This window comes from Hippoglossus hippoglossus, chromosome 21 (genome assembly GCF_009819705.1).
Source record: "Hippoglossus hippoglossus isolate fHipHip1 chromosome 21, fHipHip1.pri, whole genome shotgun sequence".
NCBI classification, from domain to species: domain Eukaryota; kingdom Metazoa; phylum Chordata; class Actinopteri; order Pleuronectiformes; family Pleuronectidae; genus Hippoglossus; species Hippoglossus hippoglossus.
The window spans coordinates 12,104,472-12,118,740 of NC_047171.1; the positions used below are offsets into that span (position 1 = coordinate 12,104,472).

The window sequence follows — 14,269 nt, forward strand, 5'->3', positions numbered from 1 at the left end:
CAGGGTAGAGACCTGCCGCCGCTGCAGCATGTAGATGTTGTTTTCTTCCTGAGCTTCATGTCCCTGTGGTTATTTTTTTTTTAGATTTACACACCCACCAGAATCACACAAGGTAAAAGAGAATATGCGATATGTCTCGCAAGCTACAATTTTTTTTTCTCCCCTCAGAAAACATGCTCTCGTTCAGCAGAAAGCAATAAAGGCACACTGATGGTGTTTGATTTAGAAATGGCAGTCGGACCATGATTTAAGCATCAACAGATGGCCGATAGATTGGTTTAAATGAGTAACACCACTGCCTGCTTTAGAGTTGGCTCAAGTAGTAGAGTAGTGTACTACTGTCTGATCATATCTCCTTGTGTGAATGATGATGTCACCGTGATAGATGCTACTCAAGTGGGATCCGACCTGCTCAGTGATGCCTGTAGAGACCAGCTCTGGGAGATCCCCGTCTGGTTGCATTATTCAACAATGCTCCTTTACCTCTCCCAGGGAAAAAGGGACTGTTGAATATTTGAAAGATAGATTTGATTTTTTATTTAAAGTGTATATATGTGGATGGGGGGAAGAAAAGAAGAAGAAAAAAAAAAGAAATAGAGATAGTGCCAGTCGGTGCAGCCTGGATGGTCACCAAGGCAACTTGCCGAGTTTTTCGAACCGATCTACGGGACTTCTTGGCCGTCTCACTGGGGGACGTTTTGGAAAAATGTGCTTATTCGAGTACCTTTTGACTGCGACATTGGGCTGACAGATTATTGATCATTTTAGTCTCATAGTTAATTATCGCTACTTGAATTTGAACGTGCCTTTTTGCATAGAGCTTTTTAGCGCCACATTTTGACACCAGTCCAGATGCTACACCTCCCGTTACACCTTGCAAAATATTTCAAGATCTGAAGATTTGGCACTTTGCAAAAAAAAAAACACAACAAACAAACCAAATAGGTAAAAGGCTCCAGGTCTCCTCTGGAATCCAGAGTTGTTTTGTTAAATCTAATGAATCAATATTTCAGTCGGAACATAAGAAAAAGAAATCTGCTTATTGACAACATACCAGACATTGTGCGAGACCATGATAGCCTATTTTCAAAACGGCAGTGTCAAAAAAAACATGGCTGCAGAACCACTGCTCAGATCTCGACGAGCCAAGCGGAGTATTGATCCATCTGGCTCTGAAGACACTGTCATGTCACCTTTGCATTTAAGTGTTATCTTGTCTGCTTCAAATGATCTAGCTGTCAGATCTGGAAAAAGCTGCTCCGCGTGATGTTGCTTTGTCTCTAATGTCCAGCTGTTGCAACAACAGTCTTCCCCGGCAACATGTTTAAGGCCAGCGTATAGATAGTGTTCAATCTGCTGATTATCTAGGTGTATAGTCTCGACTGTTTACTTAAGTGTATTTGCAGAATTTACCATTTAATTCCACCGTGTGCGTGACAGTTTCAGTCACTTCTCATCTCCTCCTGTCCTTGGTATCACCCACTCCCTCGGATAATTAAAAGGACAACTTACAATGAACGTTAGCGGGCACTCCATAGCGGCACAAACCAAGTGCTAATGACTTCAAAATGGATCCCTCCTTTACAGCAGAAGACGTAAATGATAGTTTAAAGGCTGAGAATCCAACCTCGTGGTGAAAGGACACAAACTCTTTCAGCCAAGGCATAATTTAACAGGGTGAAAATTTAAAAGCAAATTGCTCCTAATGCAGCCTACATCGCCCCCCCCCTTCAATGATAAAACACCCACTGGTTTGCATTCACAGCACTAATCTTCATGTTTTCACTCACTTCCACTGTTAACGTTTTATTCTTCTTCCTTTTTCTCACACAGGAATCTGGTGTCCAACATTTAATTTAGTATCTTTTTTTAAGAGTGGATCAGTTGTGAGATGCTGCAGGCCGGGGGATCTGCAGGCAGCAGTAGGTTCATACTTGTTGGAGCACACTAGTGAAACTGTGAAGATGGATTCTTCCTTGATAATATGGTACAGTGTGTATTTCTCATCTCTCTAATCAATGTGAAACCCCTTATATTTCTTCATCGGCTTCAGCATCGGCAAAGTTTCTGAAGAAAACCAACCGGTTTCCACATGTTTGTTTGTGACAGCCTCGTTGTGAGCGCCACAGACATAAATCATGTCACTTTTTATTTTTCCCTCTCAACTCGGAACATGGTTCTCTTCCCCGTAGAATTGAGAGCTGATCATTAACCTTTCTTTTAGTTCCTTCCCTTGCCTGGTCACATTTCCTCTCTATTTGGTTCCTGGCCCCATATGCCACTTTCCTATTTCCTGCCTGCAGACAGCAGGGAGTAGCTCTATTATCACCTTCCTAGAGCTGTCTTTGAATGTGAGAGGCAATTCCATTTCACTCAGCCATGGGGAGGAGGAGTAGCACGGGGAAAAAAACACATACACCACAGAGCAGAGAGAAATTGGTTTAGGGTTACTTCTTATAATCGAATGTAAGACAATTTTGTTTTTCTGTATGTAGTCTGAAGTGATTTAACGACCATGTCTTTCAAAGGTGCAGGTTTTTGTAGAATGGCTCCAAATCAGAGCAAAGGTTAAGTGCTGCGTATCATGTCTGCGTGTAGTGTGAACATTTTTATCGTCATTTAGACGTCTTCTTTTGAAATATTAACAACCCTAAAGCAGTTATATTATAGTCCTGTGAAGCTGTGCTAAATATATCAAAAGACGTCTCTAATGCTTTCGCTCTCATGTGTGTGCTCTGTCCATTTTGCGACAGTTTACTCTGTGTTATTTTGGGGTTTCCCTGAGTCCTATTGCAGCTTTTATCAGCGTCTCTCGTTCCTTGGAATGGAAGGACTCTTGACAATATTGCTCCTGGATAAATTAAACATGAGTTATGTAGAGTGATAATCTGTGGGCCTCTCTTTTCACACTGCATTCCCAATGAGCTGCGTGTTGGCCTGGTGTTGTTGCCTGTGATTTTAATGAAGATTATTCTTGTAACACGACAGTCGCCTGTTTGCTCCTGTTCTCCCCAAAATATTGCTCTCCTCAAACAGAATTTTCTTCTTTTGTCAAGGGATCCGTGCAGGATTCTCGCTTTATTTTATGAGTATTTCCTTAACAGGTGAATCACTGATTTATTATGGTTATAAAAAAAAGATATTTAGGTAGCAGATCTAGAAGAGAACACGTTTATGAGTTGTTGTTTTCAGATTAAACACTCATCATCGTGTCAACCTAGTTATCGATTAAACAATACGCCGGCAGACACAGCTGTGACTTGGTAATTGGTGCTTATTTTCATCCTGTCTAAGCAACATAGACTCGTGTCAAAAGATAGGCAAGCTTAAGTTGCTGGACGGCAGCCATGTGTTTTCTATTGTTCGGGGTTAAGGCTGATGGTGCCTGAGAAACCTCCAAGGATCCTCAGAGGAGTAAGTGCACACTTCATGGCACGGCCACTCTTAAAATGGAACTGATGTTTTATAAATAATTTGAAAGTTACAAACATCAGCCTCACAATCACAGCGACTCAATGATATTCATTTGGCATAAGTCAGTTTCATTTCTGCGTGCTTTTCATCAGAAGTGGCTTAAAAAGTGGAGTTAGTCTGAATTTTTCATGCTGCGGGCATGCTGGGGACAGTGGCCATGTTCTTCACTCGCAGACGTCTGACAGTGCATGGCAGCAGAAATAACAAAATGGTCACAAACCCCACTGCACTCGGTTGGGTCACACAGGCCTCTTTAATATTTAAAGGGAGTAGCAACAAACCAAACAGTTGATAACAGGTCAGTAGCAGGTGATAAAAGAAGTTTTCATAGACATTAGCCTCCCCACTAACTTTTCCTGACATTACATCCTCACCATTTGCTAAGCCAAATAGTACACATCAAAGGGCACGGAGATGACTCCCAGGGATTGTGGTACCTCAGGGATCGCTATATTTTACACGTGTTACCTTGCTGTAGAATTGGTAAGAGATGAAATTCACACATCTATAATTATTCATCACTTTAACATACCATCATGTGTATGCACGTAATTCTAGTGCTTGTAAAGGGAGAGAGAGGGAGCTCAGCTGAGCAGTGTGGATACCTCATGGCTCATTTCCCCACAGAGTTGTACTATGATTTCCATTGGAGTGTGTTAATTATCATGCTGTCACTGTGATGTGATGTAGAAACAACTGACAGTGACAGAAATACTGAAGTTAAAAAATAAATCACGGAAATAGTATATGCTTTTACCTAATTGAAGAGGTATGGTGAATACATGCATTGAATGTGAAACAGCACATAGAGCTGTGCTCATGACCTTAGTGCACGAGATGAAAAGTGAGAATAAATGCACATCTAATAAATGCTCAAAACAATAATTTATAACTAACTACTAAAAGGTGTGTTTTCATTTTATTCTCTTATTAAAATTGATATAAAAAGTTAAATTTCATGTGAAAACACCGTAAATGTGTTAATAAGAAAGTGATGGGAATGATGGGTTTAAATGAGTAAATACTGTAGAGATAAAATCAACCTTTCTTGAATACATGGCTTTTTATAAGATAGAATTTTATTCCAAATAAAGCATGCATCAAGCACATGTATAAATATTTGTTTTGGGTGAACAGTCCCTTTAGTGCAGTCTCTAGACAGTAGCCGTGTCCCTTGTATTTTCCACCAAACGTCATAATCACCTGTCCTGAGGTTAATTTGCTGTGAGCTTTGTGGTGAAGATTCGCGCGTAAAGGTCTGGTCTGACCCTTAAAGGCCATCAATAATGAGCAGGTGTAGGAGTGCACTTCTGCGTTAGACGTGTGTCTTGGTGTGTCCAGGGAGGATGGCTAATAAGGTTTTAAAAGCCACAACTGTCCACTCCGCCCCTTAGCAGGCCTCCAGCTGTCTTCTCTGTCAGAGAGCGCCCCGATTGCCTCTGACAGAGCAGATCACTGATGGCAGGAAACCACAGGGGGCGATAGTTATGTTAGCATAGCACAAAGCACCACCAAACTTCATCAGATTAGCCTTGCTTGGTAATTAAAGACTTAGGGTAAACACAGGTTTTGTCTTCTTTTTTATTTTAAATTAAAAGAGGGAGAAGGACGGGGAGGAAATGCTTCACTTTGATTTATTGATGGAAATTGCAATGTGACGTCTGGCAAACAACATATAAATAACTTAAAGGCCATCTTAAATGCATTCCCATGAAATTTTTAGTGCCGCTGTAATATAAGCCACTACCTGTCATGAATCCCAAATAACCTTGGCTCCATCCTTTTAGTTCAACCCAGTGTGCCTCATTCCTTATTACTGGCCTGACAAGGAAATGTTTACCCATCCGACAAGAGACAAGCCATTTCATAGTCGGAAAAAAGCAATTTCACCTGACTGGAGTGGCACACTATGTCCCCCATATCCTTGCTGGCTATAATTTTGTTGTCATTTTGTGTGCTGTGATCATATCATTGAAGTGACAGTGCTGGGCATTAGGTAAAGTCCCTGAGCTGGTGCTCACTTTCAGGCTTTTTCTCTCCTTGTCATTCACATTGATTAGATTAGACCCAGGTGGCAAGCAGATACCTATGGCACAACAAAAAAATGGTGATACAATGCTTGGAAGAAAATATTTTATTTGCTGAATTGAACATTATTAACCTCTTTTTGTTTATATATGAAATTACATTTTATTGTATTTTTTTTTACAGATTTATGGTGGATATTACTTATACTAATAGTGATCTAATGAGAAGAAATACTTTGTTATCTGGCCTAAAATCCATTTTTTATATTAATACCTGCACTGACAAATTGACATATATGCACCTCTAAAGATTTAAATTAAAAAAGTATAATTATTTGGGAGTAGACATAGGATTAATAGTGTTCACAGGGAGCCAGTGCATTAAGCTCAGCTGGCTGATGGGGTGTTTGTGCACAAGGCAGAGGGCAGGGATCCTAACCTGCATTATACTACCACCACAGGGGACAGAGCTGGTCATGGGCATAACAAATCAGCCCCCTCCTCGGTCGGTTATGCCCATTATAGCTGACTAAGCCAATGGAAAGTAAGGACACAAGTGTAATACACCGGCACCGATGCACCAAGAGGACACACTGAGTTAATGCTCGGGTGATTCAACAATTGGTTTGTTCAGGGTGGGGGAGAAGAAAAAAAAAAGCTCAAGCCCATTTTGCTTATTAAAGATCAGTGTTGGAAGTGAACCATAATCCTGTAATGAGGAGAGCAGAGAGTGACCTCTTTTGCTTGGGCTCAGACAAGCCTGTGCTTGTATGTTTCACAGGAATAGATTGCCGGGCCCTATAGCCCCACTGTAATGACCCCTCTTGTTAGCTGCAGAGAACCATGGCTGTTCATTAGACACATACAGGCTGCATGGTGCGGATGTAGCCACCGGTGAAATAGGCCTGGAGTCAGTTTTTGTATTAACCTGGTGTGGTTCAGATTGTTCAATGCAATAGGAAACATTACTCTGGGAAGTGGCAATGATCCCTTTTTGATACAGTTGTGATGCTGTACCAGACTCCTTTATTTCGAGATCATAATAATAATACCAACTTTATTTAGGATAAGATAAGATCAACTTTATTGATCACACACTGGAGAAATTCAGTTGTTACAGCAGCAGATAGACAAGAGAACATGTTGTAGTATAAAATAGAATAAAACAGAGTAATAGAATAGAGAAACAAAAAAAAAGGAAATAGAAATAAAGAATATGTCCATAATATACACCTTACACTACATTTAATTTGAGTAAAGTGATGAAAATGATTACATCTATACATACACATACATATATATCTAGACATAGATTGTTACAAGTATATAGGCAGGTATGGTATACAACATGTCTATAAAGTTATAATTTCACTGTAGTATACAAAATAGCATTATACTATATATAGTATAAATACATAAAGATGTATATATACTGTTTATATATATATATATATATATATATATATATATATATATATATATATATATATAAAACATAGTCTAAAAAACGGAGAAAGCAAATAACTAGAAATATAGAATAGACATTATTATAGGATGTTCTGAAGAGGTGGGTTTTAAAGTATTGGTTTGAAGGTGGACAATTTGCAGTTTCTGATTTGTTTAGGGTTTCTAGGATGAGTGGATTATGTTGCTCCAGGTCCAGTGCTTGGTCCTGAGTGGTGGTGTAAGGTAGTTTCTACTTTTCTGCCCTCATTTATATAAATTACAATAATGGATAAGCACATTATAATATGATGAAACTCAATACATTGCCCTAAACTGCAGTTTTAAAGAAACACAACACGTTTTTCATAGTGTTGGATTAGGAAAGGCGTGAGCAAAAATGAACTCTCTGGCTGCAGCTTGTCCCTCTGTCTCTCTGCACTGACTCACTTTAACATGCAGCCATTCTGATACTTTTACAACTACTTTCAAATTCCATCATCATCATCATCAAGTTAGGTTTTTATTTTGAACATGTTTAAAATAAAGATAAAAAATATCAATATGCAAAAATAGACCAATCAATTCAAAACCAATCAATCAATCAATCATCCTCATCATCATCATAATCATCATTGTTAGGTTAGGTGTATATTTTGAACTTGTTTAAATAAATATGAAATATTAACATATGCAAGTAAGAAAAAGACTCATCATCATCATCATTCATCATCATCATCATCATCATCATCATCATCATCATCATCATCATCATCATCATCATCATCATCATCATCCTTCCCTTAAATTATGGAAACATTTCAAACGTTTTTTTTGTATTAGGTTTAATTCTTATTTACTCATTTGAACTCACTAACCATACAATTATACCTCTGCTGACATATATTTGTTCATTTTATAATTATTATACTTTGAATATGTACGTTGCAAAAAGACATTTCTTGCAAAATCTCACCATAACGAGTCAGAACTAATTTGAGTTTTAATATGTTAACTTGATTTATTTCTCCATAAAAACAATAAATGGATCTAAATTGTATTAAAATAACTAAAACCCAACAGTCCCAGACATATATTTTCCTAAATGGCTTTTCCTTGACTTCCTGGAAGCCGTGTTTGCCGCAGCAGCCCAGTTATCAGTGCACCGGTTCATAACTTTAGCGCATGAAATATTTACCAGCACTGGGACTCATAAACACATCTTCAGTGGGACGCCATGATTTCACGCTATATCACAAACATTTTAAGGCATCAGATGCACTGCCTGTCATGGCCTGTCATTTTTGGTGTGTTAATAATATATCTTGGCTTCTTGGGCAGACATACTTTGGCACTCATAGCACATGAATAGGTAAATATGGCAGAAAAATAGGTAAATAACACAACTGACAGTGGAAAATAGTGTTTTTATGCATTCGATTTTTTTTTTTCTATTTTGTGTTATTTTATCCTTGTATTTATTTTAACAGGGGGAAAAGTCGGAATCCATATGTTGTAATCAAATATAGGCCCATGTCACACTGTAAACAAATCACTTTGCTCACAGCGCTTCGCATAATGTTCTAATTAAGAGCTGCCTAATTAAATTACAGCCTTGAGTTAACCAATGGCAGAACTTGTTTCATTAGCAAAGCGCGGAGAGTGATGGAGAGAAAATCCTCCCTGATTGCAGGATGGTGTCAATTGGCTAATTTGCTGCCGTCGGTTCCTCAAGCCGTAGCAAGGCGTTTTAAATAGTGTTGGATTAGGAAAGGCGTGCGCAAAAAGCCCGTGATATAGGTTGAGCTAATAGTGGCTTCCTATCGAGCTATGCAGGTTGAGAATTGCATCTCGCCAGCGAGTGATCTCTCCAAGAAATTTATGAATGTGGGCAGTGGCTTTTCGAGCGCCGATGGATCAGAGCTCTCGCTGCAGGACCATCCTATTATATCTGCAAGTGACAACCTGGAGAGAAGTTCACCTCTGAAAAAAAACTCTAGGGAGATGACGAATCAGTCAGAGGCAGACAATTTCCCCGACTCCAAGGACGCATCAGGGGACGTCCAGAGGGGCAAACTCTCTCCTGATCTTCACGGAGTCTCTGACATCCGTCATAATTTCGATGGATCTGCAGGAGAAAGGTGCATCTTTTCTCCATCCGCACAACCTCAGCCAGTCTCAGCAGCTCCCACTGCCATGTTCCCTTACGCGAGCCAGCATGGACCAGCGCACCCGGCTTTTTCTATTGGAAGTCCCAGCCGCTACATGGCCCATCACCCGGTCATAACCAATGGAGCTTACAACAGCCTTCTGACCAACACTTCTCCACAAGGCTACGCGGCGGCGGGCTACCCTTACGCACAGCAGTATGGACACGCGTACCAAGGAGGCGCTTTTTACCAGTTCTCCTCGGCGCAAGCGGGACTGGTGCCGGGGAAAGCGCAGGTGTATCTGTGCAACAGGGCCCTGTGGCTGAAGTTCCACAGGCACCAGACAGAGATGATCATCACAAAGCAAGGACGGTGAGTGCGCGCACAGACGCTCATCTGGCACATTCCTGCAGAAATAGTCAATTTGGGGGCTTCATCACTGCGATGACTTTGTTTCCACGGTTTAAATGTATCTCTAATTCCAAATTTCTTCAGATAGAAAATAACGGATTTGGCACGAGACCAATGCTAACGGGGAATTTGCTTTTGGTGCCTTTTCCTCCTAAATGTGTTTTTCCCTTATTTCCCACAGACGAATGTTCCCATTTTTAAGCTTCAACATCTCTGGCCTCGACCCAACTGCTCACTATAATATATTTGTGGATGTAATACTTGCTGATCCAAATCACTGGCGATTTCAAGGAGGAAAGTGGGTTCCATGTGGAAAAGCAGACACAAATGTAATAGGTATTACAATCTTTTAATTATCACATTTACCGCACAATCAAAAATAAATTAGTTGGATTTTAAACAGATTTAAGTGGTTACGTCAATATTAATAGATGCTGTATATTCATAACTTTTCTGCTCTTTGTGTTACATTTACAGGAAATAGAGTTTACATGCACCCGGATTCACCGAATACCGGTGCGCACTGGATGCGTCAGGAAATATCATTTGGCAAGCTAAAGCTTACAAACAATAAAGGTGCCTCAAATAACACGGGACAGGTAATGCAACACTTTATGTAATATTCCAATGATTTTTTAATTTTTTTTTATAATAAACTGAACATTATAGTAGCCTGGTTATTATTATTTAGTTTGTTTTAATTTCCTATGAATTCATTAATGCACCACCCTCAGCGCAACGTTACTTTAAGAGCGTTATTATAATGGTGATCAAATGGAGCTGGATGTGTTCATTGTGGTGTTTCACTCGTCCATCCAAAGTCTGACAGAGTTTCTTTCCTCTGAATCTCCAGATGGTGGTTCTCCAGTCTCTCCACAAGTACCAGCCCCGGCTCCATGTGGTGGAAGTGAACGAGGATGGGACAGAGGACACCAGCCAACCGGGACGAGTCCAGACTTTCACCTTCACAGAGACGCAGTTCATCGCCGTCACAGCTTACCAGAATACCGATGTACGGGCACGAAGTATCTGCAAAAATATTCCACCCAGACACGACGTCCACATCATTGATCTGTGACAATATCAACCAGAGAGAGAGACTGCATTCTGAATCTGTCGAATGTGATTCTTTTACATTTATATTGTAAAACAATGGACAACTAAGTGGATTTGAATGGAAATCGAGAAAAAAAAGAATCTCAAATTCTAACAAGGGACACACATACACAGATAAAGTAACACAACACACACAATAAATTAAAACATGTATTCTTCTTCTAATTGATGCATTCTTTTAACCCACAGATTACGCAACTGAAAATTGACCACAATCCGTTTGCTAAAGGATTTCGGGACAACTATGACACGTAAGATTGCTTTTTTCATTTTGTCACACACTGCTGTAATTTCATTGAATACAATTTCTATTTTGCATTGAGGAAATTTCCTATTAATTATGTCAATTTGTTGTATCAAATGCACTTCCAGTTATTCCGCCGAATATTTTGAGACTCGTTTTCCAAAATTGCAGGAGGCTCTTGAAATTGATTTGATATTGACTGCAGCTAAAAGAGGGGATTCTAGTTTAATTGAGGGGAATGTCATGTATTTGGTAAAGAAGAAATAATGAAATATTCTTTAAATATTAGTGCTGTTGTGGCACGTTGCTTCATGTGAGTTCGGCCTGTTTTGCCCCCTGAATTATTTTATTTATGTGCAGTACAAAGTTGCATGTACTGCTTTTTTCTCTTTAAGGCATTTCAGATATTTTGAAATCTCGAAATGATCTCCCATTCTAAACAAGGCCTTTTCCTCTTATGCCTAATTGGAGAACATGTGAACTGTGGTGACATTATTCTACATCTCTTTGATTTTAGATGCGTAACCGGCCCATTACGCACAGCTTCGTGTCTGAATTGTTTCTCTGTTTTTCTTTCTTCCCCATCTTTTCAGTGTCTACACAGGCTGCGACATTGACCGCCTAACTCCATCACCGGGTGACTCTCCGCGTTCACAGATCGTGCCGGGTGCTAGATATGCCATGTCTAGCTCTTTCCTGCAGGACCAATTTGTCAGCACTTATGCCAAATCTCGCTTTCACCCTGGCGTGGGGACTGGTCCTGGCACGGAGCGCAGCGTCCCACTCGGCAACAGCTTGCTATCCCCGCAGCAAAGCGAGGATCCCACTGTTGCCTCCCACCCGCAGCGATGGTTTGTCACCCCTGCCAACAACCGACTGGACTTTGCCGCCTCGGCATACGACGCCGCCGATTTCGCCGGTAACGCGGCCACCTTGCTGTCCTACGCGGCGGCCGGAGTGAAGGCTCTCCCGCTGCCGACCGCGGGCTGCTCCAACCGGCCTCTTGGCTATTACGCAGACCCGTCGGGCTGGGGAGGACGCACGCCGCCGCAGTACTGTGGCGTGAACAGCAAGCCCGGCTCGGTGTTCTCCTGCTGGCCCGCCAACTCCCTCGGCGGCAGGGCGGGCGCCAACTACCTGGCCGAGGAGGGGGACTCCATCCCGACGGAGAGGTCGCCCATCGGCGGCCCGGAGGAGGCCAAACCCAAAGACATGACGTCCGAGTCGAGCTGGATAGAGACGCCGTCCTCCATTAAGTCCATCGACTCGAGTGACTCTGGGATCTTTGAACAGGCCAAGAGGAGGAGAATCTCCCCGTCTGCCACCCCGGTGTCAGAGACTGTGTCCCCGCTAAAGTCTGAGCTGCTGGCACCGAGGGAGTGTGAGAAGAACTGCACAAAGGACATTGGTTATTACAGTTTCTATCCTCACAGTTAAAACAAAAGAAAAACATCTATCTACCTATCTATCTTTCTATCTATCTATCTATCTATCTATCTATCTATCTATCTATCTATCTATCTATCTATCTATCTATCTATCTATCTATCTATCTATCTATCATCAACAGGTTAATTGACAATAATAATCGTGATAAAAAACAAGATAAGGACTGCCACCTCCTCAGTTAATGGCCAAAGTGTAAATTCTTCTACCGCAGACTGTTCAGTCCTGGCTCTACTTTCTTTCCACACTGTAATTAAATAAATCAAATGTAAATATTGATACTGGACATTTTGGTGATATAGTGATTGAATGTACACAAAAATAGATTCATAAAGTAGTGTTTGAAAAAAAAAACTCTTCTGTTAAGTAGCCTCAACTGTCAGAAGAGAAAAAAGTTATTGGTAATGTGTACATGACATGTTCTTGTGTAGCATAAACTGGCATAATAATCCCTGTCAGTAAAAAAAACTATGTATTTTGTACTTTATCTAAGCTCGTAGGAAACCAAACGTTTATGATCACTGCTACATCCATGATACACGTTGTTAAAGAAGTTATAAATGTTGGTATAATGTAGACTAACGTAGGGTCTTATTTATTCATTCATTCTTTTCAGAATGGTTATTTTTCATATATGCTGTTGTGAATTTTTTCTGTATCTACTGTAACGTGACTTAAACATAATAAACGTTGTTATCATCAGTACATAATGTTTTATTTGATATCAAACCCAAGGCTGCGTTTATTTAAAATTTCTTCAGACGAAGAGTTGATATTTGTCTGTTTTTCTTTAAATGCGCCACGTGGAGCCGTTTTTTCCCCAGAAATATCAAGACGTCATCAAGGTGCCAAACGATGCGAGGATTACAAATGAAGGTGAGTGAAATGGGAGACATCTTACTCTCAATATTATCACTGAGAAATGATCCGATTCACATGACGCTGGAGAGAAACACTCTTTTCCTCCATCACTGTTCCCTCCACACACACATGAGGCTCCTATGTCCAAATTGGACACCATGCGTAAGAATGTGCCAGACTCTTTTACCTCAGTGTGTGACTTTAATATCAGTGATAATTCAAAACGATCCAAATTATCCAAGTTGTTAAAAATAAAAAAGAAGGAGTCACCTGACTGAATGGATGTGCCAGTATCGTTCTGACTCAAATACTTTTCGCAGCAACAATATGGAATGACTTTGGCCTTTCCATAGATTGTCAATATTGTATTTATATATTATTACATTTTTTAATTTCGTCATATTATACACACTGAAAAAAACGTTTGTTTCTGTTGGCCAAAGTTACTCATTAATAGAAAATGAGTGAACTTGCGTAAAGGTCGAGAAAAGACCCACAGCCACAAATGATTTTATAAAATATGACTTAAAAGTTAGAATTCTTATAAATTATAGGCTAATTGGTTGTATGGATCACCTCATTGCCGATTGAATGATATACAGCCCATATGCCTTTATAATTGCATGATTTGAAAAATGACTGAAAACTGATATCAAATTAACGAAGATAAAATTTGGCTTCATATAATATGAATACATGATGCGCAATAAGCTCAGTTTTAATTTGAATGTCAGTGTGAGGAAGATGCTCACAGCTGTCAATATAGCGATGTGTGCGTGTGTGTATGTGTGTGTGTGTGTGCGTGTGTGTGTGTCTGTGGCCTTCCCAGGGATAAACAGCAGATGGCGATACATGAATGCATCTCCTGAAATCAAACTGCTCCTCAGGGCTCCCAGGAAGGTCAGTACAGTCCAGGAGTAGCTAAATGAGACATTTGAAACACACACATTCATTATCGTTAATATTCTAATCGGGCTACTATTTATTAATAAATTAACTTCTATTTATGACTCGATTATTGCGCCTCCCTGCGGTTTTCCTCTGGATACACATGGATTGTGATCTACACCAGATGGCGGCACTTGACTGTTATTAAA

The 14,269-nt window shown here is 40.2% G+C and overlaps 1 protein-coding gene across 2 annotated transcripts; it reads left to right on the forward strand.

Annotated features, from left to right (window-relative positions):
- The first annotated feature begins 8,708 nt into the window (after positions 1–8,708).
- On the forward strand, positions 8,709–12,997 carry tbr1b (T-box brain transcription factor 1b). 2 transcript variants are annotated; one of them, XM_034574839.1, is made up of 6 exons: positions 8,709–9,466; positions 9,687–9,841; positions 9,977–10,104; positions 10,359–10,517; positions 10,811–10,872; positions 11,459–12,997. In XM_034574839.1, the coding sequence occupies exons 1-6, from the start codon at positions 8,775–8,777 to the stop codon at positions 12,300–12,302; spliced, it is 2,040 nt and encodes a 679-aa protein (XP_034430730.1). In that variant the 5' UTR covers positions 8,709–8,774; the 3' UTR covers positions 12,303–12,997. The 2 variants fall into 2 exon arrangements, with proteins under 2 accessions (XP_034430730.1, XP_034430731.1); XM_034574840.1 differs by having other exon boundaries at positions 9,983–10,104; positions 11,459–12,996.
- Positions 12,998–14,269: the final 1,272 nt, after the last annotated feature.

Excerpts from the sequence above, each read along its gene's own strand:
- tbr1b (XM_034574839.1), top strand. The coding sequence starts at position 8,775 with ATGCAGGTTGAGAATTGCATCTCGCCAGCGAGTGATCTCTCCAAGAAA. Across the intron at positions 9,467-9,686 it reads ATCATCACAAAGCAAGGACG|ACGAATGTTCCCATTTTTAA; the intron begins GTGAGTGCGCGC and ends TATTTCCCACAG. Across the intron at positions 10,518-10,810 it reads CAGCTTACCAGAATACCGAT|ATTACGCAACTGAAAATTGA; the intron begins GTACGGGCACGA and ends TTTAACCCACAG.